At 47.4% G+C, this 25,921-nt stretch overlaps 1 protein-coding gene across 2 annotated transcripts in view; it reads right to left on the bottom strand.

The window, feature by feature from the left end:
* NELFB (negative elongation factor complex member B) overlaps nt 1-25,921 on the bottom strand; it is a 200,497-nt gene that overhangs the window by 149,164 nt on the left and 25,412 nt on the right. For both annotated transcript variants that reach the window (XR_003942541.1, XM_030207069.1), the window contains exons 2-3: nt 3,788-3,951; nt 1,100-1,199 (exon numbers count right to left, since the gene is read on the bottom strand). Coding sequence is in view for 1 of the 2 variants with exons in the window: in XM_030207069.1 (XP_030062929.1) it covers nt 1,100-1,199; nt 3,788-3,951 (264 nt within the window). In the remaining variant the exon portion in view is untranslated. The remainder of the gene's footprint in view (nt 1-1,099; nt 1,200-3,787; nt 3,952-25,921) is intronic.

Below are 25,921 nucleotides of genomic sequence, written 5' to 3'. Positions count from 1 at the left end.
CCTGTCCGGGGCCAGCCGCTCCCTGAATGGCCTCAATTCGAGGTCCCCCCCCCCCCCCCGGGCTCTCCGTCTCTACGGAGGCCGCGCCATGCGGAGAATTCAAAATGGCGTCCGCTGCCCGTTCTGAGCGGGAAGAATCATCGCTCGCCATGCTCGGGCCGGCTCTTACACCTGTACAGCACGATTTACAGAGCCCCGCTGCTGATTTGCACTTGCCACACCGGGAACAGTGCTTTACATTCTCTGCAGCCATCGCCGAAAACGGCGGGAAAATTCAAAATGGCGGTTTCGCACCAAAAACGCCCCGATCGCGGGCCCACCCCAGAGGAGTTAGAAAACACTCTTACCTCACCGGACCGAGTATCACAGCTCCGGTCCCATAGAAGAATCAAAGGAAAACCTCTATTCCAACTTTTTTTTTAACGCTGTGAGGAAAGCAGAGGTAATAAGAACTCCGGAGGCTCAGATGAGTGGGAAAGGCAGGGAAAGGCGAACCAATGTGCCTGCATCCACTGAGTGGGAAAGGACAGGGAAAAGCAAGCTAATATGTCCACATCCACGGGGGCATGGGTAAGGCAGGGAAAGGGCTAACCTATGTGCCTTCAAAGTGAAGCTGCTATAGCCTCTAACACCCCGGCTAACAACTGGCAAGCCAGGAGCCACCCCCAGGCAGATTTTTGATGGAGCTCGAAGAAGCTGCAGCCACCCTGCTTGGGGAGATAGAGAATACTGAAGAGGCAGTGGAGCTGGCCATGAGGCACTGTGAAAAGTTGAGTGCTCTCTATCTCCCCCTGCTGGTTGATGGACACAACCCATACGTAATGGCTTCATCTGCTTGATGACAAGGAAATCAGACTTTGAAACCAGGAAAGCTCTGGCTGAAATCATTTTTCCCCCTGACATTCATTCTGACCTTGGGCAAGCCTCTTAACCTTCCACTGGCACAGGCAGAGAGCACGCCTACATGTATAAAATTCACCTTCAGTATGAATTTGGAATGATGAGTATTGAAATCTAAAATCCAAATCCAAATATTATTTTGACCAGAAGAGGAGATTGACTTTTTTTTATAATGGAGAATATGTGCCTGTAATCTTACCTTGGGCAAGTGTTTCATAACACACATCACTACAGGCTGGATAGATGGCATTTTCACTAATAAAAAACTCTTCTCTAGCAGATCCTCAAGTTTGCTGTACCTGAGAGCATAAAGAAAGTATTTTAAAAACCACAATGCTCAGCAACTCAGCTTCCAGCAGTAAAGACAATCTACACCATGAGTGGCCAACACAGTTTCCTTCATGTGCTAAATGCAATATATGCCCTTTTGTCCGCAGGGCACCTAGGCAGCACTGTAGTAAAAAGCTAGTGGGGGGTGAAGCAGGAAGCCCATACAGTAGCAAAGCTATTCCCTGCTCCTGCCCCCCTCCTCCTATCCTCCAATGCAGCCTAATTGCCTGGGGAACAAAAGGGAGGAGTTGGAGCAGAGGCTGCTCTCTGCCCTTCAACCAGCTGCATGCCGTACAAGAGGGGAGGGGTCAAAGTTAAGTTTGCAGGATAGCAGAAAAGAGTCACTCAGCACTATACCCACCCTACCTGCTGCACTGCACCAGAATGTTTTTCTCTCATCTCTGGAGGAAACAGGTTGGGAGAGATGCTGGCCAGATCACTGTGCTTCCAGAACTTGGGATTCAACAGACGGCAGAGGGGAGAATGAACCTCTGAGTGATTTCTATCAAACCACAGTGATTTAAAAGAAGCAAAAAGGGTGATTTTTCAGAAATGGGCGCGACAAGGAATCACTAGGTTAGAACATGTGTTAGATAGGCAAGGGGTAATGTTGAATTTAGGGGCATTGGGGCTCGGGTATGATATGGGAGGTATCTTTGCTCACGCCCAACTGAAGCATTATGTTGATTCATTGGACAGGGGGGCTTTAGGTTCTCGGCATTGTCATTTTCTGCGGCAGTTCTTTCATTCAATACAGGGGGAACGTCTTTCAATCTCTGGGCTGCATAGGGCGTTGGGAAGATATATGGTGCCCAAGGTCCGAGAGCAAATTCAACAGCGTTGGGCGGACGATTTGGCTAGGCCGCATTTGGCTTTGGATTTCAATGCTCTGACAGCTAGGATCCCAGGTTTGACGGGTAATGCTGGACTTAGAGAATGCCAATATCGTATTCTACACAGGGCCTACCTAACAAAGTCTCAAGTGTTCAGGATGGGAGGGGTGTCTACTCCTCTCTGTGGGAAGTGTGGAAGGGCTCCGGGGTCGTTTTTTCATTATTTGTGGGGGTGCTATAAGGTGAGGCATTTTTGGGACTCCATCGTTCGGTATTTGGGCACTCTTTTGGGATCGAGAGTCATGTGTTCCCCGATGGGGATCTTGCTAGATAAGCATGAGCTGTTCTTGTTACAGGGGGGTGCGGCCCGACAACTGATTCGCAAGGCCTGTTTGATTGGTAAGCGGATCATAATGAGTCAATGGATGGAGGAGTCCTCCCCGGATTTCTGGCACTGGCGGAACAGTCTGCATGAATTCATGCTATTTGAAAGGAGGGGGGTGGGCGGTTCCCCTAAGCGGAGGAGGCAGTTTCTGGACATTTGGGGGCCATATATTCAAAGCTTATCTCCTAAGGGGAGGAGTTTGGTGATCAATTCGTTCTAAGATATAAGTTGATAGGGAGCCATCCATTTCAGATATAGACCAAAAGTCTGGGTATCTCCTTAGAGGGGGGGGAGGGGGGGATTTTCCTTATTGGTCTGATAACTAGGAGGAAGGGGAAAGGGGGGCGAGGGGGGGAGTAGACAAGTAAGAGTCTGATGGGTGTAGCAGTGCTGTTGGGGGAGAGGGGGGGACTTATTGCGCACTATGGAAGATAACGGTGAACAATACTATTGTGGGGTTATGATATGTTTCCTAAAGAGGTTCAGATGGAATTGGCAGTCTGCACTGCAAATGTTGAATTATTAAGATAAAACTGTTGAACACCTGCTAAGTCCTGAAGTGTTTTCTCAGGGGCTCCCGAGGATACTCCCAACTAGGCTTGGTTTGCTAAGGGAGGGAAGGAGGGGGGGATAGATTGAGAAGAGAGGAGGGGTGGAGGCAAGGGGTATGAAGTTAATGTTTGCATTGAAATGTAGGCTGAGACACTATGATGTTTAAAATATTTTTGTACCATTACTTGATCAAAAGGAAATTAGAAGTTGCCATTACCTGCCAGCAAGCATGGTTAGGCAAAACTCTATAAGGTTCATGCTAGCAGAATGGAGAAAATTTGATAAGATTTTGCAGCATGGGCAGGCCATATATATGGTTCTACCAGAGATGATGTCTCTCAAAGTCGGGCTATAAGAAACAAGGCCCTTTGAGATATTATTCGGTAATGCAATACGTTAACTGTATTATGTTCCCCCAGGTTATACTGCTGATTATTCTTTATAACTGGAATACTTTAATAAATAGATTTAAAGTAGAGGGATTAGGGATGGGGTGGGGGTGTTTGGGGATAAAAAGAAAATTTCATTGACTGTGGAATGCTGAATGATTTTCTTGTACTTGAACAGTGTTCATGTTGAAGTTCTCTGCTTGTTTGTATTGATCTTTCAGTCAATAAAAAGATTTAAACATAAAAAAAAGAAGCAAAAAGGGGTAAATCCTGTTAGACTTCTACTGTAATACGGTGTGTAAAAACAAATCATAGTAAGCTTTTTGTTTTGTTTTTTTTCAATCTGCTTTGGCAAGCACCTTTATTTCAGGGGACACTATGATACTGACTGAGTTTACCTGTCCTCGTCTTTGCCTTCAGAAGCAATGGCAGAAACTCTTTCCAGCAACTTTTCCCTCAGTTCATCAAATACTGTCTGATGGAATTCCAGTCTGGGAATGCTGTGCAGGTCCAAGAATGGCAAGGCTGACTGCAGCGAAGGCAGTAGGACACCATTTTCTGTCTAGTAAAGAACAGATACTTCAGAACAAACTTGGGCTAAGTGCTTAAAAGTTTAACCTGTTACACTGTCTCATATGGCTCTTCTTCATATAATTTCTATACTGCTTTTATATTTTCTTTTCCATAATTACAACGTAATATTTTCTTTGCTACTACTTTATTTGAAAATGCATTTTACTTTGTTTTCGTTCTTATTACAACATACATATATCACCTTGCTCATTAGAATCACAGCAATATCACTGAAAACAAATCTTAATCCAGAGGCTAAACTTCAAAATGCAATTCAAATAAGGGCATAAATTAAAGCGATACCGGTTTGATACTGCAATAGCTTCTTTATCTGATGGTTCCTTTATTCATATGTTTTTTGAAATTCGGGATTGGATGTAATTTGTGTTGATACTATAACAGCATTTCTGCTACGTTATTCTACTTTAAAGGTAATACATAGAAACAAAACAAAAGGTAATAACTTTTTTTTACACTGGATTAACAATATATTTTTGAACAAAACATTTTTGACTTGCAAAGGCAGAACCTTCTTCCTAGGGTCAAGTGTCATGTTTCTTTTTGTTTAACTTAGGTTGCTAATGGGTTTAATAGTGTGTAGTTGGTTGATCAACCCAACAATGACAGCCGTCAGCCAAATTCAGGGTGCATATGAACCATGTGCCAAGGACTGCTGCAAGAATAACTAGACTATAAGAGAGAAATGCTAATAATGAGGAAATACCTCACATAGTAGTTAATTAAGTCATAATACCTTTGTTCCTCAGAAGTGGACAGATTTGTCCATGTTAGAAACCCTAAAAGCAGAACACTGTGGCAAAGGGGAAACAGTAATGTGAATATTAATATGCAGGGCTTGAAAAAATCAGCAACCAGAATGCCCCAGCAACCAGAAATTGTGCCATAGCACTTAGGATTTTTTTTCCATGTTCCAGCTGCTTTCATGGGAATAGCTTTGCCTTCTAATCCAGCACCATGTGGTTCTCAGCCAGTATGAGCTGCACAGTACCTGAACAACTCACACTGATGGAGTCTTATGAGACCAATGCAAAAATTCAGGCACCGCATAGCTTAAAATCACTGAAAGCTGTGTGGTGCCAGATCAGAAAGAACAGCTGTATCAGGGGCTACACCACAGTCAGCAAGGAAAGAGTGTGCCTTGGTCTGGCTTGCTGAGTGGTGGGGGTTTGGTTAGGTGGATGGCTGTGTAAAATTGCTGAAGAAGAGGGCTAAGGTAAGGCTGCCAACTGAATCCAGATTCGCAGGACAGCATGAATCCAGACCTGGGTCTTGGACGAAGGGTCTTGCAGTTTTGATTTCCTCATTATATTCCCTAAAAAAAAAAAAAAAAAAAAAAAGCATGACCACAAGTCCCAGCATGCACTGGGGTAAATCCAGGACTGGATCCACCCTGTCCTGTGAATCTGGATCCAGTTGGCAGCCTTAGGTTAAGAGGTGGAAGGTGAATGGCCAGTTGGAGGGTTAGCAGATCCTAAGCAGTGTGAATAGAAGACTGACAGGTACAGAGAGAGAGAGAGAGAGGGAGAGAAGCTGTAGGGGACAAGGGGTTTGGGAGAGAGAAAAAGATACAGTAGTGGTAAGGGGGATAGGAAGAGGGACCATGGATGACATGGTTAATCACCTCAAGCACAGATCTCACAAGGTGGTACTAAAATGCTTTATAGAGGGTGGGGAGTCCTGGTTTGTTAAGACTCCCCACCTCCAAAGACAGAATGGGTACTAGCCACAGCAAATCAAGCCCAAAAAGAATTGTGATCAACTGTGAAAGAGAAACCCAACACTCATTAATTTTAACCAAGTATTTAGTGGCACTCATTGGAGTAAAAATGTCACTGAATATACTCAGATAAATTTATTCAGCTACCTTCAGAATAGGTGTTTGGGCTGTCCAAATATGTCTGGCTGAAGTACAACCACACCTTGGAACATCTGTAGCACCACTTCATAAATATATTTTAAGTGGGTAATAATTTGGACAAAACTCACCTATTCAGTAAGGGAATACAGTGCAATCCGCTTAAGTGCAAGGGCCTGGGACCAAAGAAATACATGCAGTTAACCGGAGCATGCACTTAACCGTTGTGACCCAAAGAAGCTTGACATCTGATAAACATATGTACAGTACTGTTTATTATACATACAGTATACAGTCTCCGTTAACTGACGTTAGGCTTACTTGAAGTAATCAGTCATAGTCCTCTGTACACTCTTGTGTCTGTGAGTTCCAAACACTACGTCTGCCAGACGGTAAATACTGTCATAGCACTGACATCCAGTGGCCTCCAGATAGGCCCGCAAGGTGTTGACTCTCCAGTGCTCTTGCAAAAGTGACAGGAGGTTGTTGAATTTCGTCAGCATGTGCCTTGTTGTTCATTTCATCATCAGCCGTTGCCTGCGTGCAGGCGCATATCTCAACATCAGTGCTGTCGTCAGCTGTTTGTAGATCGTAATCAACAGCTATGTACTGACAAAACTCCTCTTCAGTAACACCGGCTGGGATGTCAATAGCCTGTTCATCCGACGCGTTTGCAACACCTGAATCTGTTTCGTCCCTCTCCACATCCCTAACAAAGCTTGCCCGCTTGTAGCAGTTCACAATGGTTGCCTGTGTAACATGATTCCAGGCTTCTTTCTGCATATGTAGGGAATCCAACAGTGATAGATTACGAGCCTGTTCAACAGCACGTTTATCCTTGCCAGTCAGGTCATCCAGCTCAGACAATGTAGCACAAGAGCCCGATAATGTTGTTTGAAATTGGCTATTATGCCCTGATCCATAGGTTGGATCAGAGAGGTAGTGTTTGGTGGCAGGAAGACCACCTTGACATTAGACAGCCTGACATCATCACTGTGTGCAGCACAATTATCACAAAGCAACAAAATCTGACGCTTTTATGCCCGCATTCTAGTGTCTAATTTCTTTAGCCACTGCTTCCAAATTTCCCCAGTCATCCATGAATTTGCGTTAGCCTCGTATGACATAGGAAGTCACTTAACATTCTTGAAGCAACGGGGCTGTTTGCTCTTTCCAATGACGAGTAGTTCCAACTTCTCACTCCCATCCATATTGCAGCAAAGGAGGATCGTCAGTCGGTCCTTCAATGTTTTACTTCCTGTAGTTTCGACTTGTTTGAATGCAAGTGTTCCATCAGGAATCGCTTGCCAGGAGAGTCCATTTTCGTCAGCACTGAAAACATCACGAGGTGCAAACTCGTTCAAGATGGTAGGAAGAAATGAAACAACCCAATTTTCAGCACCAAAGTCATCAGTGTCTTGTTTTGCGCCATGCTGTTTCTTGAATTTTATGTTGTTCCTTTCCTTCCATCTTTCCAACCATCCAACAGTGGCTTTGAATTCAGTTAGTCCAAGACTTTCAGCTAGCTGATTAGATTTCTCCATAAGCAGTGGACCACTGACAGGAAACTGTCTGCTCCTGACTTGAGAAAACCACCAAAGAAGAGCATCTTCTACATCCTCAGCTTTTCCCGCCCGTTTTCGTTTCCTGTGTGGATTTGTATTGTTTTGCCAGTCTTCCAGAAGCTGGTCTTTCTGCTTCAAGATACATGAAATTTGACTGGGATTGACACCATATTCTTTAGCAATAGATGCTTGACTTTGTTTGTTATCTAATTTTTTAAGAACTTCTATTCTTTCAGCCAGTGTTAAAGTCTTACAGTTGCGTGACGAAGACTCCAGTCTACACTCTAACAACATTCTTTCGCTTATTCTGCCTGTGGCAGTTAACCGAGATTTCAAATTTACCACCCCTTTGTCACACGCCAATCGGCTTCCATATTCCGTGAGCACGCTTATGCGGAGTCTTTCCTGCAGAGGAGCAGTCTTAAACCATGCATATAAGTGAATCTTGTACTTATCAGTGGTGCGCTAAACCGAAGTTTGTCCCCATAGAAATTGATGCGCCAAAAACGGGATTGAAGTACGGCATGCAGTTAAACAGAGCATGCACTTTTCCAACGTGCACTTAAATGGGGTGCACTGTACTTTCAATCTCACAGGTTTGCCTGGCTAATTTCCAAAGCTAATAAAAAAAATCCTTTCAATATTGACCTTTACAATGTAACATATTATTATAAAACATACAAATGATTACACAAGAACTATCATAACCCCGACTTTTTATCCACCATATGTATTCTGAAGGTTGTACTAGCAGCCTCTCACAATCAAACCAACTTGGAAATATGGATTAGCAGAACTGAGTGATGTAAGAAAGGGTGTAGAGTTTAGTGCTTTTATCATTGGATGTTTCAAGTTCAAATTCTACTTTCTTTAAACTTGGTCAAGTCTTTTTCCTGTTTAACACAAAAGTTCTCTTTCCAAAGGTGCTCCACCCACTTTTGGGGAAAATCTATCAATTCATGCCTCAGTTTAGGTGCCCCAATGCTGTGTGCCTAGTGCCAAATCTATAACAGCATCTTGGTACCAAGATTCCATTATAGAATACTAGGGTGTATTGACATTGGCACACTCTATTATGCCATGTGAATGGCAGGCATAAGCTGGTGTGCCTAAGTGTGTCACGTGGCGTACGTATCTTAAACTACGTGCATAACTAGAAGACATGCCCATGTGCACACCCCCCTTTCAGTTAGGTGCTATGGTACTTGGGCACTACCTTATAGAAAAGTGCTTAGAGCACACAGGTGCTCATCAATTAATGGCACCTTTGACACACCTAAGTGGCATACCTCTAGGCATGAGCTTATGGAAGTGCCCTAATGTCAACATTAGGAGGTCTTCTGGCACAAGTACTATCTACATTTTCAAGGATAGATTTTTCCTATTTCTTGGTTCTATGACCATTTATTTATAAGAAGCCCTATTTTTTCTGCCGCCATCTACTATGTTACATAGAACATCTAAGTTGAAAGGTTCACAATTTCCAAAGTATTTTACAGAAGGCTCACTCAATACAGAGCCTTTTGTAAAATCCACATTAGGACTTCATCATATGACATATGGAGACAGACTTAAAGATCTCAATATGTATACTTTGTAATAAAGGTGGGAGACGGGAGATATAATGGAGACATTACATAGCTCCATGGCATAAATGCATAGGATACAGTCCTCTTTCAACTGAAAGGAAGCTCTGGAACCTGGGATAATAGGATGAAGGTGATAAGAATAATCTAATTACTTCTTTCTGGAAAGAATGGTGAATGCATGGAACAGCCTCCCAGTGGAAGTGATGGAGATGAGGACTATCTGAATTCATGAAAGCATGGGGCATGAACAGAGGATCTCTGATAGTAAAGATTAATAGTTGGCATGGATGGGCAGACTGAATAGGCCTCAAGGTCTTTATCTGCCTCATTTTACATAGTAAATGACAACAGATAAATACCTGTATGGTCCATCCAGTCTGTCCAACAAGATAAGCTCATTTTACATTGGCATGCGATACTTTATACCTGAGTTTGATTTGTCCTTGTCATTCTCAGGGCACAGACCATAGAAGTCTGCCCAGCACTGTTCCTGTACTAAATTCTGAAGCTAACATGGAAACCCCTTAAAATTTACACTCCAGCCCATCCATATCTATTCAGTCACGATCAGGGAGTAGACCCTAGAAGTCCGCCCAGCACCGGTTTTGCTTCCCAATTACTGGCGTTGCCACCTAATCTCCGCTAAGATTCCATGGATCCATTCCTTCTAAACAGGATTCCTTTGAGTTTATCCCACGCATTTTTGAATTCCATTACCGCGGGAGGGCATTCCACATATCCAGCAGTACCCTCTTTGTGAAAAAAATACTTCCTAACATTACTCCAGAGTCTGCCCCCCTTCAACCTCAATTCGTGTCCTCTACTTCTACAGCCTTCCAGTCTCCAAAAAAGGTTCATTTGCGGATTAACACCTTTCAAATATTTGAACGTCTGTATCATGTCACCCCTGTTTCTCCTTTTCTCCAAGGTATACATGTTCAGGTCAGCAAGTCTCTCCTCATACGGTTTGTAACTCAAATCCCATACCATTTTTGTGGCTTTTCCTGTCCTTCCAACTACCGCCCCATTTCCCTCCTACCCTTCCTCTCCAAGATACTTGTGTTCACAGCCGCTGTCTTGATTTTCTCTCCTCTCATGCCATCCTCGATCCGCTTCTATCCGGCTTTCGCCCCCTACACTCGACAGAAACGTTAAAGTCTGCAATGACCCGTTCCTCGCCAAATCCAAAGGTCAGTACTCCATCCTCATCCTCCTAGACCTATCCGCCGCTTTTGACAATGTCAATCACAACTTACTTCTTGACACACTGTCCTCTTTTGGGTTCCAGGGCTCTGTCCTCTCCTGGTTCTCCTCTTATCTCTCCCATCGTACCTTCAGAGTACACTCTCATGGTTCGTCCTCTACCCCTATCCCGCTCTCTGTTGGAGTTCCTCAGGGATCTGTCCTTGGACCTCTTCTTTTTTCAATCTACACCTTTTCCCTGGGCTCCCTGATCTCATCCAATGGTTTCCACTATCATCTTTATGCTGATGACACCCAGCTCTATCTCTCCACACCAGACATCACTGCGGAAACCCAGGCCAAAGTATCGGCCTGCTTATCCGACATTGCTGCCTGGATGTCCAACCGCCACCTGAAACTGAACATGGCCAAGACCGAACTTATTGTCTTCCCACCCAAGCCCACTTCTCCTTCACTCTCTATCTCAGTTGATAACACCCTCATTGTCCCCGTCTCATCTGCCCGCAACCTCGGTGTCATCTTTGACTCCTCCCTCTCCTTCTCTGCGTATATCCAGCAGATAGCCAAGACCTGTCGCTTCTTCCTCTATAATATTAGCAAAATTCGCCCCTTCCTCTCTGAGCACACCACCCGAACTCTCATCCACTCTCTCATTACCTCTCGCCTTGACTACTGCAACCTACTCCTCACTGGCTTACCACTTAGCCATCTATCCCCCCTTTAGTCCGTTCAGAACTCTGCTGCACGTCTTATCTTCCGCCTTGACCGATATACTCATATCACCCCTCTCCTCAGATCACTTCACTGGCTTCCGATCAGATACTGCATACAGTTCAAGCTTCTCCTACTAACCTACAAATGCACTCGATCTGCAGCCCCTCCTTACCTCTCTACCCTCATCTCCCCTTATGTTCCTACCCGTAACCTCCGCTCTCACGACAAATCCCTCCTTTCAGTACCCTTCTCCACCACCGCCAACTCCAGGCTCTGCCTTTTCTGCCTCGCCTCACCCCATGCTTGGAACAAACTCCCTGAGCCCATACGCCAGGCCTCCTCCCTGCCCATCTTCAAATCATTGCTCAAAGCCCACCTCTTCAATGTCGCCTTCGGCACCTAACCACTACACCTCTACTCAGGAAATCTAGACTGCCCCAACTTGACATTTCGTCCTTTAGATTGTAAGCTCCTTTGAGCAGGGACCGCCCTTCTTTGTTAATTTGTACAGCGCTGCATAACCCTAGTAGCACTCTAGAAATGTTAAGTAGTAGTAGTAGTAGTAACTGCCGGACCCTCGACAATTCTTCTAATGTTCAGAGATCCCTTCTCATTGTTTCTACTGGGTATCCACTCTATTGGCTATTTTCATGTCATCCAAAAAGGCAAACCTTTCCTTCCAACCCTTCAGCAATATCTCCCACAAATATATCAGAATAGGCCCCAGCACCAAACTGTGAGGAACTCCACTGCTCACCTTCCTTCCCTCTGAGCGGATTCCATTTACCACCACTCTCTGCCACCTATCGATCAACCAGTTTCCTATCCAGTTCACTACTTTCGGTCCTAAGTTCAGCCCTTTCAGCTTATTCACAAGTCTTCTGTGGGGGCCAGTATCAAAGGCTTTGCTGAAATCCAAGTAGATTACATCTAGCGCACGTCCTTCATCCAGTTCTTTGGTCACCCAGTCAAAGAAGTCAATGAGATTCGTTTGGCAGGATTTTCCAAATGGTAAAGCTATGTTGCCTCGGGTCCTGTAACACATTGGCTTCTAGAAAGTTAACTATCCTTTCTTTCAGCAGCGATTCCATTATTTTTCCTACCACTGAAGTGAGATTTACCAATCTGTAGTTTCCCACTTCTTCTCTGTCTCCACTTTTGTGGAGAGGGACCACATCCGCTTGTCTCCAGTCTCGCGATACCTCTCCCATCTCTAAAGATCTATTAAATAAATCTTTAAGAGGCTCCGCCAGGACCTCTCCGAGCTCCCTCAGTATCCTGGGATGTATCCCATCCGGCCCCATAGCTTTGTCCACCGTCAGATTCTCAAGCTGTTTATAAACGTTTTCTTCCATGAACGGCACAGTATCCACTCCATTCCCAGGTGTTCCCTCGGCAGCTGACCACAGTCCTTTTCCAGGATTTTCCTCCGTGAACACCAAAGAGAAATAATTGTTTAGCGCGTTCGCTTTATCTTCATCACTCTCCACATAGCCATTCTCATTATCTTTCAGTCTGGCAATTCCATTCCTATCTTTTCTCCTTTCTCCAATATACCTGAAAAAGGTCTTGTCACCTCTCTTTATATCTTTAGCAATTTTTTCTTCTGCTCGCACTTTCCCTACCCATAATTCCCTCTTCACGTCTTTCAGTTTAATCCGATAATCTTTTCCATGATCCTCTCATTGCGTTCTTTTGTATTTCTGGAACAAAGCTTCTTTTGCTCTTATTTTTTCAGCTACTTGTTTGGAGAACCATATAGGCTTCCTGCTTCTCTTGTTTTTGTTTACTTTCCTCGCATAAAGATCAGTCGCCATATTTATAGCAGCCTTTAGCTTGGACCACTGTTTTTCCATATCTCCTATGCCTTCCCTCGCAAACAGCTCCTTCTTCAAGTATTCCCCCATTTTATCAAAATCAGTACGTCTGAAATCCAGTACTTTGAGTTTTGTGCATCCGCACTCCGCCTTCGCCCTTATCAAACCATATGGTGTGATGCTCACTATTACATAGTGATACATTATATACATGCAGGTAGCTACAATAGGAATAGCCATTTTACAAAATAAAGTCAGCAAAAAAAATAAAAGAGTGAAGTGTTGGAGGAGTGGCCTAGTGGTTAGGGTGGTGGACTTTGGTCCTGGGGAACTGAGGAACTGAGTTCAATTTCCACTTCAGGCACAGGCAGCTCCTTGTGACTCTGGGCAAGTCACTTAATCCTCCATTGCCCCATGTAAGCCGCATTGAGCCTGCCATGAGTGGGAAAGCGCGGGGTACAAATGTAACAAAAAAAAAATAGGTTACACATGCAAGTGCAGATTTCACAAAAATACACATATAAGAAGAGCTAATTAAGGCCATAGGGATAAAGACACAATTGCCGCTTCACTCTAGTGGTGTAGCCACTGACGTGTGTGCCAGGTCCCACCCAATTTGGGCTCAGGGCCACCCAAAATTTCAATTCCTTTAGTGTGGCTGGTGGGGATCCTCAAGCCCTGCCAGTTGAGGACTACCTTCCCACCAAGCCCTGCCAGCCGCAGGCCCCTCCACCATGTGCATGCTCCATTTTCATGCATGCACGAAATTGAGCATAGGTGGAGGTCAGTGTCTGGCAGCAGCGGTTTGGGGACAGTGTAAGCTAGTTTGGCGGTAAGGAGGTCTTCGGCTGGCGGGGCTTGGAGATCCCATTCAGCACAGGTATTTCATTTACGGTGGATGCTGGGAGGGGAAGTGGAAATGAAATTGGGTTTTGCTTTGGAGGGGGGGGGGGGGGGGGGGGCAATGGCACCAGACATGACTTGGTCCACCCACTTTGATCTCAGGCCCGCCCTAAATCGGCTGTCTGCCTACGCTACTGCTTCATTCGCTCCTCAAAATTCCAGTTCCACTTATGTGTGATATGAAGGCATTGTAAATGCTGAGAGGGAAAGTTTTTGAAATACATGTGCATTCCCTTCATAAAATGGGAAAGTACACATATATTTTAAAAATCTGGCATCTCAGAGACCTGGTGGAAGGAGGACAAAGTGAATGATACATACCTGTAGCAGGTGTTCTCCGAGGACAGCAGGCTGATTGTTCTCACGACTGGGTGACGTCCGCGGCAGCCCCCACCAACCGGAAAAAGCTTCGCGGGCGGTCCGCACGCAGGGCACGCCCACCGCGCATGCGCGGCCGTCTTCCCGCCCGTGCGCGACCGGTCCCGCCAGTTGAATGACAAGCAAAAAGATGAAAATGCAACTCCAAAGGGGAGGAGGGAGGGTAGGTGAGAACAATCAGCCTGCTGTCCTCGGAGAACACCTGCTACAGGTATGTATCATTCACTTTCTCCGAGGACAAGCAGGCTGCTTGTTCTCACGACTGGGGTATCCCTAGCTCTCAGGCTCACTCAAAACAAGAACCCAGGTCAATTGAACCTCGCAACAGCGAGGACACAACAGAAATTGACCTACGAAGAACAACTAACTGAGAGTGCAGCCTGACTAGAATAAATTCGGGTCCTGGAGGGTGGAGTTGGATTTACACCCCAAACAGATTCTGCAGCACCGACTGCCCGAACCGACTGTCGCGTCGGGTATTCTGCTGGAGGCAGTAATGTGATGTGAATGTGTGGACAGATGACCACGTCGCAGCCTTGCAGATCTCTTCAATAGTGGCTGACTTCAAGTGGGCCACTGACGCTGCCATGGCTCTAACACTATGAGCCGTGACATGACCCTCAAGAGTCAGCCCAGCCTGGGCGCAAGTGAAGGAAATGCAATCTGCTAGCCAATTGGAGATGGTGCGTTTCCCGACAGCGACCCCTAGCCTGTTAGGGTCGAAAGAAACAAACAATTGGGCGGACTGTCTGTGGGGCTGTGTCCGCTCCAAGTAGAAGGCCAATGCTCTCTTGCAGTCCAATGTGTGCAACTGACGTTCAGCAGGGCGGGTATGCGGCCTGGGGAAGAATGTTGGCAAGACAATTGACTGGTTAAGATGGAACTCCGACACCACCTTCGGCAGGAACTTTGGGTGGGTGCGGAGCACTACTCTGTTGTGATGAAATTTGGTATACGGAGCATGAGCTACCAGGGCTTGAAGCTCACTGACCCTACGAGCTGAAGTAACTGCCACCAAGAAAATGACCTTCCAGGTCAAGTACTTCAGATGGCAGGTATTCAGTGGCTCAAAAGGAGGTTTCATCAGCTGGGTGAGGACGACGTTGAGATCCCATGACACTGCAGGAGGCTTGATAGGGGGCTTTGACAAAAGCAAGCCTCTCATGAATCGAACGACTAAAGGCTCTCCAGAGATGGCTTTACCTACCACACAATAATGGTAAGCACTAATCGCACTAAGGTGATTCCTTACGGAGTTGGTCTTGAGGCCAGACTCTGATAAGTGCAGAAGGTATTCAAGCAGGTTCTGTGCAGGGCAAGAACGAGGTTCTAGGGCCTTGCTCTCACACCAAACGACAAACCTCCTCCACTTGAAAAAGTAACTCTTTTTAGTGGAATCCTTCCTAGAGGCAAGCAAGACACATGAGACACCCTCAGACAGACCCAACGCAGTGAAGTCTACGCCCTCAACATCCAGGCCGTGAGAGCTAGGGACTGAAGGTTGGGGTGCAGCAACGCTCCGTCGTTCTGCGAAATGAGAGTCGGAAAACACTCCAGAAGAAGAGGGAACCAGATCTAACGGGTACAAAAGGGCACTATCAGAATCATGGTGCCGCGGTCTTGCTTGAGCTTCAGTAAGGTCTTCCCCACCAAAGGTATGGGAGGATAAGCATACAGGAGGCCGGTCCCCCAATGAAGGAGAAAGGCGTCCGACGCTAGTCTGCCGTGTGTCTGAAGTCTGGAACAGAACAGAGGCAGCTCGTGGTTGGTCTGAGAGGCGAAAAGGTCCACCGAGGGGGTGCCCCACTCTCGGAAGATCTTGCGTACCACTCTGGAATGGAGCAACCACTCGTGCGGTTGCATGACTCTGCTCAGTCTGTCAGCCAGACTGTTGTTTACGCCTGCCAGGTATGTGGCTTGGAGGAGCATGCCGAACTGGCAAGCCCAACTCCACATCCCGACGGCTTCCTGGCACAGGGGGCGAGATCCGGTGCCCCCCTGCTTGTTGACGTAATACATTGCAACCTGATTGTCTGTCCGAATTTGGATAATTTGGCAGGACAGCCGATCTCTGAAAGCCTTCAGTGCGTTCCAGATCGCTCGGAGCTCCAGGAGGTTGATCTGCAGATCCTTTTCCTGGAGGGACCACAGACCCTGGGTGTGGAGTCCATCGACATGAGCTCCCCACCCCAGGCGAGATGCATCCGTCGTCAGCACTTTCGTGGGCTATGGAATTTGGAATGGACGTCCCAGGGTCACATTGGTCCGAATGGTCCACCAGAGCAGTGAAGTGCGGCAACTGGTGGAGAGGCGGATGACATCTTCTAGATTCCCGGTGGCTTGGAACCACTGGGAAGCTAGGGTCCATTGAGCAGATCTCATGTGAAGATGAGCCATGGGAGTCACATGGACTGTGGAGGCCATATGACCCAGAAGTCTCAACATCTGCCGAGCTGTGACCTGCTGAGACGCTCTGGTCTGCGAAGCCAGGGTCAGGAGGTTGTTGGCCCTCGCTTCGGGAAGGAAGGCCTGAGCCGACTGGGTATTCAGCAGAGCTCCTATGAATTCCAGAGACTGGGTTGGCTGGAGATGGGACTTTGGGTAATTTATCACAAACCCCAGCAGCTCCAGGAGTTGAATAGTGCACTGCATGGACCGGAGGGCTCCTGCCTCCGAGGTGTTCTTGACCAGCCAATCGTCGAGATATGGGAACACGTGCACTCCCAGCTTGCGTAGATACGCCGCTACCACCACGAGGCACTTTGTAAACACCCGTGGGGCAGAGGCGAGCCCAAAGGGCAGCACACAATACTGAAAGTGCCGTGCGCCCAGGCGGAATCTGAGATACTGTCTGTGAGCTGGCAGTATCGGGATGTGAGTGTATGCGTCCTTTAAATCCAGGGAACATAGCCAATCGTTTTTCTGAATCATTGGCAGAAGGGTGCCCAAGGAAAGCATCCTGAACTTTTCTTTGACCAGGAATTTGTTCAGGCCTCTCAGGTCTAGGATGGGACGCATCCCCCCTGTTTTCTTTTCCACAAGGAAGTACCTGGAATAGAATCCCTGCCCTTCCTGCCCGGGTGGTACGGGCTCGACCGCATTGGCGCTGAGAAGGGCGGAGAGTTCCTCTGCAAGTACCTGCTTGTGATGGGAGCTGAAGGATTGAGCTCCCGGAGGACAATTTGGTGGAAGGGAGGCCAAATTTAGGGCGTATCCGCACCGCACTATTTGGAGAACCCACTGGTCGGAGGTTATGAGAGGCCACCTTTGGTGAAAAAATTTTAACCTCCCTCCGACCGGCAGATCGTCCGGCACGGACACTTTGAGGGCGGCTATGTTCCCGTGGATCCAGTCAAAAGCCTGTCCCCGGCTTTTGCTGTGGAGGCGCAGGGGGCTGCTTAGGCGCACGCTGTTGACGAGAACGAGCGCGCTGGGGCTGTCCCTGTGCCTGTCGAGGCCTTCGGGCCGGCTGGGTGTACCTACGCTTGGCAAAAGCATACGGCGCAGCCTGCCGGGCCCGGGAAAAACGTCCACCTGCTGAGGTGGATGCTGAAGGCGCCCAGTGGGAGAGCTTGTCGAGGGCGGTTTCCTGCTGATGCAGTTGGTCCACCAGCTGCTCGACCTTCTCGCCAAAAATATTATCCCCCCGGCAAGGGACGTCGGCCAGTCTCTGCTGGGTGCGGTTGTCCAGGTCAGAGGCACGCAGCCATGAGAGCCTGCGCATCACTATACCTTGGGCCGCAGCACAAGATGCCACGTCACAGGTGTCATATATACCCCTGAACAGGAACTTTCTGCACGCCTTCAGCTGCCTGACCACCTCCTGATAAGGCCTGGACTGCTCCGGCGGGAGCTTATCAACCAGGTCCGCCAGTTGCTTCACAGTGTTCCGCATGTGGATGCTCGTGTAGAGCTGGTAAGATTGGATGCGGGTCATGAGCATGGAAGATTGGTAGGCCTTCCTCCCAAACGAGTCCAGAGTGCGAGATTCTCGCCCCGGGGGCGCCGAGGCGGTATCCCTCGAACTCCGTGCCCTCTTGAGAGCAGAATCCACGACCGCCGAGTCATGGGGCAATTGGGGCCGCATTAACTCTGGGTCCGAGTGGATTCTGTACTGGGACTCTGCTTTCTTGGGAATGATGGGATTAAATAATGGTCTCATCCAGTTCCGAAGCAGTGTCTCTTTGAGGACATTGTGCAACGGCACCGTGCAGGACTCTCTAGGTGGTGATGGATAGTCGAGAACCTCGAGCATCTCAGCCCTCGGCTCATCCACAGAGACCACGGGGAAGGGAATGCAAATGGACATGTCCCTTACAAAGGAGGCAAAGGAGAGGCTCTCAGGAGGCGAGAGCTTCCTCTCTGGTGAAGGCGTGGGGTCAGAGGGAAGGCCCACAGACTCCTCTGAGGAGAAATATCTGGGGTCCTCCTCTTCCCCCCACGAGGCCTCTTCCTCGGTATCGGACATAAGCTCATGTAGCTGAGTCCTTAACCGGGCCCGGCTCGACGTCGAGGCACCGAGGCCTCGGTGTCGTCGAGCGATGGACTCCCGCGCCGGTGGGGACGAAGCTCCCTCCATCGACGTCGACGGGGACTCCACCTGCGTGGCGGTCGAGACCGGCGCCGCAAGCGGCGGCGGTGTCAAAGGCCTCGGCACCGGGCTAGAGCTCGCCGGCGCCACAGTCAACGGCGCTGAGGGCGCAAGCACCCCCGGCGCCGGCACAGCCTGGCGCATCAGCTCTTCCAGGATCCCCGGAAGGATGGCTCGGAGGCACTCATCCAGGCCCGCTGTCGGGAAAGACGGGAGGGCCGGTAGAGGTGTCGGTGCCGGAAGCTGCTCGGGTCCAGGAGACTGCACCGAAGTGCTGGGACCCTGACGCGCCGGGACCTCCACAACCGAAGGGGACCTCTCCTCTGGACGCTGACGCTTCGGCGTCGACTCCTCGCCGGCACCGAGAGCCAGATGCATCGAAGGCGACCGATGACGGTGCTTCTTTGATTTTTTGCGGTGCCCGCCATCGGCGCCAGGTGGAATGGAGGAGGAGGAGGTCGATCCCCCTCGGTCTCGAGGAACCGGGTCAGACAGGGTTCGGTCCCGAGGGCCATGGGCAGAGGGAGTGACCGGGGCCGACTGCCCACGCGGCTTCTCACCCCTACCCTCACCGGAGGACCGGCGGGCCAACGGGACCTGTGCTCCTGGGGTCGATGCCATCGGTGCCAATTTCGCCGACATTGATACCGGTACCGAAGAATCGGCCGTCGATACCGATGCCGTCGAGGTCGAGGGGCCGGCGCAAGTTCCAAAAAGACGGTCCCGTAGAACTTGCCTCGCAACCTGAGTCCGTTTCCGGAGACCAAGACACAAAGAGCACGACTTGATATTGTGCTCCGGCCCGAGGCACTGGAGGCACCAAGCGTGGGTGTTGGTCTGCGAGATAGGCCGGCCGCACCGACCACACTTCTTAAATCCACTCGGGACCTTCGAGGACATCGACGGAAAAATCGCGCCGGCAAAATTAAAGTCGTCGATGGTGGCGGTAAATCATACCTCGAAAAATAAATCGACCGCGCGGCCACAAGGCCGCAACGCGACGCCCCCGCTAGAAACGAGGGGAAAAACACGCGCGTTCACCCTTTTTTTTTTTTTTTTTTAAACAAGAAAAAAGAAAAAGGTCCGGGACGCGCGGGAACCAGAAACAAAACTAGAAACTCGCGAAAACGCGACGGTTTTCCGGGGCTGACAAGAGAGAGCGGCGACGCACGACTCTCTCCAGCGCGGAAAAAACAAGACTGGCGGGAACGGCCGCGCATGCGCGGTGGGTGTGCCCTGTGTGCGGACCGCCCGCGAAGCTTTTTCCGGTTGGTGGGGGCTGCCGCGGACGTCACCCAGTCGTGAGAACAAGCAGCCTGCTTGTCCTCGGAGAATCAATGGGACACTTACAGAGTACAAATTATATCACAATGATACAGTGGATAAAATTGAAAGGGAGGGGGGGTTGCACTATACGTAACTAAAGATCGTAACAGACATATACTAACTCTTCCTTTCCCTCACTAAGTTCTCCCCAATTGTCTTTACCATACAGGTATCTCACTCTACCATAATATCACCTTGATACTACTCACACCTTGTATTTGTTCACACCGAAATCGGTTAACGCTGATCACGGTACTATGTAAGCCACATTGAGCCTGCAAAGAGGTGGGAAAATGTGGAATACAAATGCAACAAATAAATATGTTAAAGAGTGAACTGAGTCAAAATAAATATTCTACATGAAACAGATAGCAGCATGGAGTCCTTGTGTATAGAAATTCCAAGTGCGAAGGGAAAGAGTATACTGGTAGGTTGTACCACCGTCCACCAGGACAGAATGGACAGATCAACAAATATTTACAGAAATTAGGAAAGCTAAAAAATTGATTAGGGGAGTTCGGATAGGCTCTCAAAGTTTTAAGGTCGCGGCTTTTGCGGACGACCTGTCAGTACACCTTACGAATTCGGGAGAGTCATTGCCGACGCTTCTTGAGGTGTTTCGGGAGTATGGAGATTATGCTGGATTTCGTATCAACTTAGCTAAGTCCAAAGCATTGTACTCTTCACCAGCCCTGCGTAATGCTTGGGGCCCAGATTTTCCTCTACGGTGGACAGATAGGTCTTTTAAATATTTGGCTCACTATGAAGGTCTCATCCTTATATCACCTTAATGTCACGGCCCTTCTGGAGGATACTAAAAAACAACTGGATTGCTGGATGGGCCTCCCTTTGTCACTAATGGACAGGGTAAATTTGATAAAGATGGTTGTCTTCCCCAGGTGGTTGTACGCCTTGAAGATGCTACCCCTTCGACTCCTGCAGCAGGATTTATAATCTGTGAATAGGCTATTCAGTCGTTTTTGTTGGGCCCACAAAAGAAACAAATATCAGTCAGGAGGTAATGAAAGGTAGTTGGAATCAAGGGGGGATGGGGTTTCCCAATCTACATTTATATAATCAGGCGTGCCTTCTCCAGCACCTGGGAGATTGTCTAAACCAATCACAGACATATACATACCTGTAGGGTTAGAGCAAATGCATTTTGCTCACCACAATTTTTTTTCTCTGCTGTATCTCATGTCAAGTCAGCTACCTGGGCATTTGAAGGGGAGTATGTTGCTTAAGCCTCTGCGTGAGGTTTGGCAATGGCTGGTGCGGAAATGGGGGGGAGCCGAAATGGATAATCTGATTTTTCTTGTATGGGATAGGCACTAGAGCACTTATTGAATGAGGATGGTGAGATGATCTTGTTTGATGATATACAGGCACGAGTGGGTTCCTCATGGGGGAATCGTTTCACATATTCACAAGTTAAGCACTATATAGGCTTTTTGGATAAGTCCTCTTTGAGGTTCCACTTAGGAGCGCAGGTTCTTGCCTTTTTTCAAGAAGTCCTAGAGGAGCAGCTTTCAGTTTTGGGGCTTCACAGATCGCTGGTCAAATGGGATCCTTGTAGAGACTATACATACTTAAAGGAAAGATGGGTAGAGGACATGGGGGTCTTTCTGGCAACCTGGGATGTTTAAGCTACACTGAGGGGTATCCGGGCGCTCACAACAGATGAGAGACTACCTGAGTGTGGTTAGCAGGTAGTTTTGCGTGCTTATATGTCCAAAGCTCAGTTGGCACACATAGGGAGGGGCTCGGAGATCCAGCGTGCTCCAAATGTGACTATAATCCCCACTCGTTCTACCATGCGATTTGGTCATGTTCTGTGGTTTAGAATTTCTGAGTAAAAGTAAGAGGTTTCTTGGTTAGGCTGCTGGGAAGTACAGTTCAAGGGACAGAGGGTCAATTTTTGCTTGATAAGCCTAGAACTTTCGCTCCCCTGCCCCATTATCCCAGTCTTTTATGTCGGAAATTGAGTTTGGTGGCTCTGAAATGTGTCCTGCAGTACTGGACCTCGCCATAGCCCCCGGCTTACTGGCACTGGAGGAACCAGGTACTTCTTTTAGCAGCCTGGGAGGCCAGGGATGCGAGGCTTTAAGCCTAGATTGATAGGTTGAAGTTGGTTTTGGGTTCTAAGGGGACATGGCTAATGTGGGCTAAGGAGGGGGGCAGGAATGGGGCCTCCATTTTGGCAACGTTGGTGAGGTTAAGACAAACATTTTTTTTTTAAATACTCAAAGTCCTTTCTGGAAACTGCCTATAATAGTTGGAGACCATTTTCTATTCACCTTTTGGTTGTTGTTGCGGAGCCATCAATAACTGTTGAATTTTGAATTTAGTAAAATAATAACCAAAAGACGACGCTGTAAGAAAAGTGAGCTTACTTGGGCTTCAACCCAGAATATGTGACATCGCAATACCTGAAGTTCGGTATAGTTTTCTACTAATAGAGGATTTTAGATTTAGGTGATGGTGGTTGGTGGTTGAGACTATATTCTATGTTTTCTTCTGTGCAACTTCAATGAACTTTTGAATACTCTGGAGGGTGGGGGAGGAAATGTTAAACATTGATGGTAGAATTATTACCTTGCTTTTATTCAGCTTGTTCCGTGCCAAATGGTTGTAATACCGAGCTCGCTGATTGTTAATTCTGTTGCATCATCAATAAAATTGTTGAAACATTAAAAAAAGGGTTCTAGGAGTGATCCTGGAAATTACAGACCAGTAAGCCTGACTTCAGTGCCAGAGAAAATAGTGGGCAAACATGGTTTAATGGGACAGAGTCAGCATGGGTTCAGCCAAGGGAAGTCTTGCCTCACCAAGTTGTTTAATTTCTTTGAAGGCATAAATAAACATGTGCATAAAGGTGAGCCTGTCAATGTAGTTTATCTGGATTTTCAGAAAACTTCTTACAAACGTTCCTCATGAGAGACTTATGAGAAAATTAAAAAGTTAAAGGATAGAAGGCAATGTCCTTTTGTGGATTAGGAATTGGTTATTGGATAGAAAACAGAGGGTAGGGTTACATTTTTGGGCTAGTAATTTCTGTTAAAACTGTGTTCAATTGCTGTGCTGGTACTTTGCCTTTTCCTTCTGCTGGAGTGATTCCTGTGTTTGGGGGGAGCTGGGCTGCCTGGGTTTAGTTCCTGAGAGGGTGCTGAGAAGCCTACCTTAACAGATAGGATTCCAGCAGGGAGCTGGTTTGCTCTGCCCACCCACCCTCCCCAACACCCCCCACCCCTGGGGAAGCTCTTCATTTATAGTCAGGGTTCTACTTAGGGTAATAGGCAAGTACTGTTACCACTTAGTCTTAATCTCAATACATTCAGCATATCCAAAACAGTAATCACAAAACAAAATACATCATATTTAAATCCTACAGACACTTGTCTATTCAACATCCTTAATTTTGTAGCTTGTTTTAACATATTTAGATATTCATATATTAATGAGATGGAGTCAGTAGTCCAGCAGTAAGAGGGGTGCTACCCAGTCTTTTGCACTGAGTGTCAGATGTATGATTATCTCCCGCTTGGTGTGAAGTCATATGTGTGTGCCCGGTGCAAAGAACTCCTAGCTCTCAGAGAGAAGGTCCGTTCTCTCGAGGCTAGAGTTCAAGACTTGGTAGAGATGAGGGAGATAGAACAGTACATAGATGAGACCTACAGGGATGTGGTAGAGAGGTCCCACCTCCAGCCGGGTACTCCTGTACCTGGGACCTGCCCACCAGAGGATGTACTATCCTCTCGCACCGAGGATATGTCTCCGATTACAGCCCACAGGGAAAAAGTTAGGACTGCTATTGTAGTTGGCGACTCAATCATTAGGCATGTAGATAGCTGGGTGGCTGGTGGATGTGAGGATCGCCTGGTGTCTTGCCTGCCTGGCGCGAAGGTGGCGGCCCTTACGCGGCACCTAGACAAGATCTTAGATAGTGCTGGGGAGGAGCCGGCCATCTTGGTACACATGGCTTTCAGGCTTTTAGGAAGGAAGCTTACTTTATTTTTTGTCTATTAGATTGTAAGCTCTTTGAGCAGGGACTGTCTTTCTTCTATGTTTGTGCAGCGCTGCGTATGCTTTGTAGCGCTATAGAAATGCTAAATAGTAGTAGTAGTAGGAAGCTCAAATCCAGATCCTCTAGGGTAGCGTTTTCTGAAATGCTACCTGTTCCACGCGCAGGGCCCAAGCGACAGGCAGAGATCCGGAGTCTCAATGCATGGATGAGACGATGGTTTGGGGAGGAGGGTTTTGGATTTATCAGGAACTGGTCAGCATTCTGGGGAAGGGAGAGCCTATTCCGATCTGATGGGCTTCACCTTAACCAGGGTGGGACCAGGCTGCTGGTGTCAACTTTTAAAAAGGAAATAGAGCAGCTTTTAAACTAGAAACGGGGGGGAAGGCTGACAGTTGCTCAAAAGCGCATGGTTCGGGAGAAGGTATCTTCTGAGGATATCACCCAGATAGGGAAAACAGGGTTACTTGTGAGTAAGGATAACAAAGAAATCATAGAGGATCAGATCAGACAGAAGACAACATATTAATAATGCCATGTATTAAACGTAATAAAATACGGAACAACATGCATACATTGAAATGTCTATACACAAATGCCAGGAGCCTGAGGCATAAGATGGGAGAGCTGGAGTACATTGCACACAATGAAAAACTGGATATTATAGGCATCTCTGAGACCCGGTGGAAGGAAGATAACCAATGGGACACAGTCATACAGGGCTACAAATTATATCGTAGCGATAGGGTGGATAGGATTGGAGGAGGGGTAGCACTGTATGTAAATGACAACCTTGACTCAGATAGGTTGCAAATATTGCAGGAGGCAAAACATCTATTGGAATCCTTGTGGATTGAAATTCCACGTGAAAAGGGGAAAGGACGGTGATAGGAGTGTACTACCGTCCACCTGGCCAAGACGAGCAGACAGACGCAGCAATGACAAGGGAAATTAGGGAAGCGAATAAAAAGGGAAATGTAATATTAATGGGTGACTTCAATTATCCGGATATAGACTGGGTGAATGAAACATCAGTACACGCAAGGGAGGTAAAATTTCTTGATGAAATCAAGGACGGCTTCATGGAACAGCTGGTTCAGGCGCCGACAAGAGAAGGAAAAATACTAGACTTAATCATTAGTGGAGCTCATGATCTGGTGCAGGGGGTAACGGTGCGAGGGCCGCTTGATAACAGTGATCATAATATGATCGGTTTTGATATTGGCTGCGAAGTAAGTGAACTCAGGAAATCAAATACACTAGCGTTTAACTTTAGAAAAGGAGATCATGATAAAATGAGAAGAACGGTGAAAAAAAGACTAAAGGGAGCAGCTGAAAGGGTAAAAAACTTGAATCAGGCATGGATGCTGTTCAAAAACACCATCCTAAAAGTACAGGACAAATATATTCCGCGTATTAGAAAAAGAGGAAAGACCAAACGTCAGCCGGCGTGGCTAAATGGTAAGGTAAAGGAAGCTATTAGAGCCAAAAAACAATCCTTCCGAAAATGGAGAAGGGAACAGACTGAAGACAATAAGATAAAACATAAGGAATGTCAAACCGAATGCAAAAAGGAGTGGCCTAGTGGTTAGAGCACTGGTCTTGCAATCCAGATAAGGAGGGCTAAGAAGGACTTTGAAAAAAAGTTAGCGTTAGAAGCAAAAACATATAGCAAAACATTTTTTAGGTATATTAAAAGCAGGAAGCCGGCTAAAGAATCGGTAGGGCCGCTGGACGACTGTGGTGTTAAAGGGGCAATCAGGGAAGACAAAGCCATAGCGGAGAAATTGAATGAATTCTTTGCTTCGGTCTTCACCGAGGAGGATTTGGGAGGGATACCGGTGCCGGAAAAGGTATTTGAAGCGGATGAGTCAGAAAGACTAAATGATTTCACTGTAAACTTGGAGGATGTAATGGGGCTTTTTTTAATTACCCCTCTCTAGACCTCCGGGGGACTCGTGCCCACGGGGGTGAAG

Source organism: Microcaecilia unicolor, chromosome 6 (assembly GCF_901765095.1).
Source record: "Microcaecilia unicolor chromosome 6, aMicUni1.1, whole genome shotgun sequence".
In the NCBI taxonomy this organism is placed as follows: Eukaryota; Metazoa; Chordata; class Amphibia; order Gymnophiona; family Siphonopidae; genus Microcaecilia; species Microcaecilia unicolor.
This window is presented reverse-complemented; position numbering and strand designations above follow the sequence as displayed.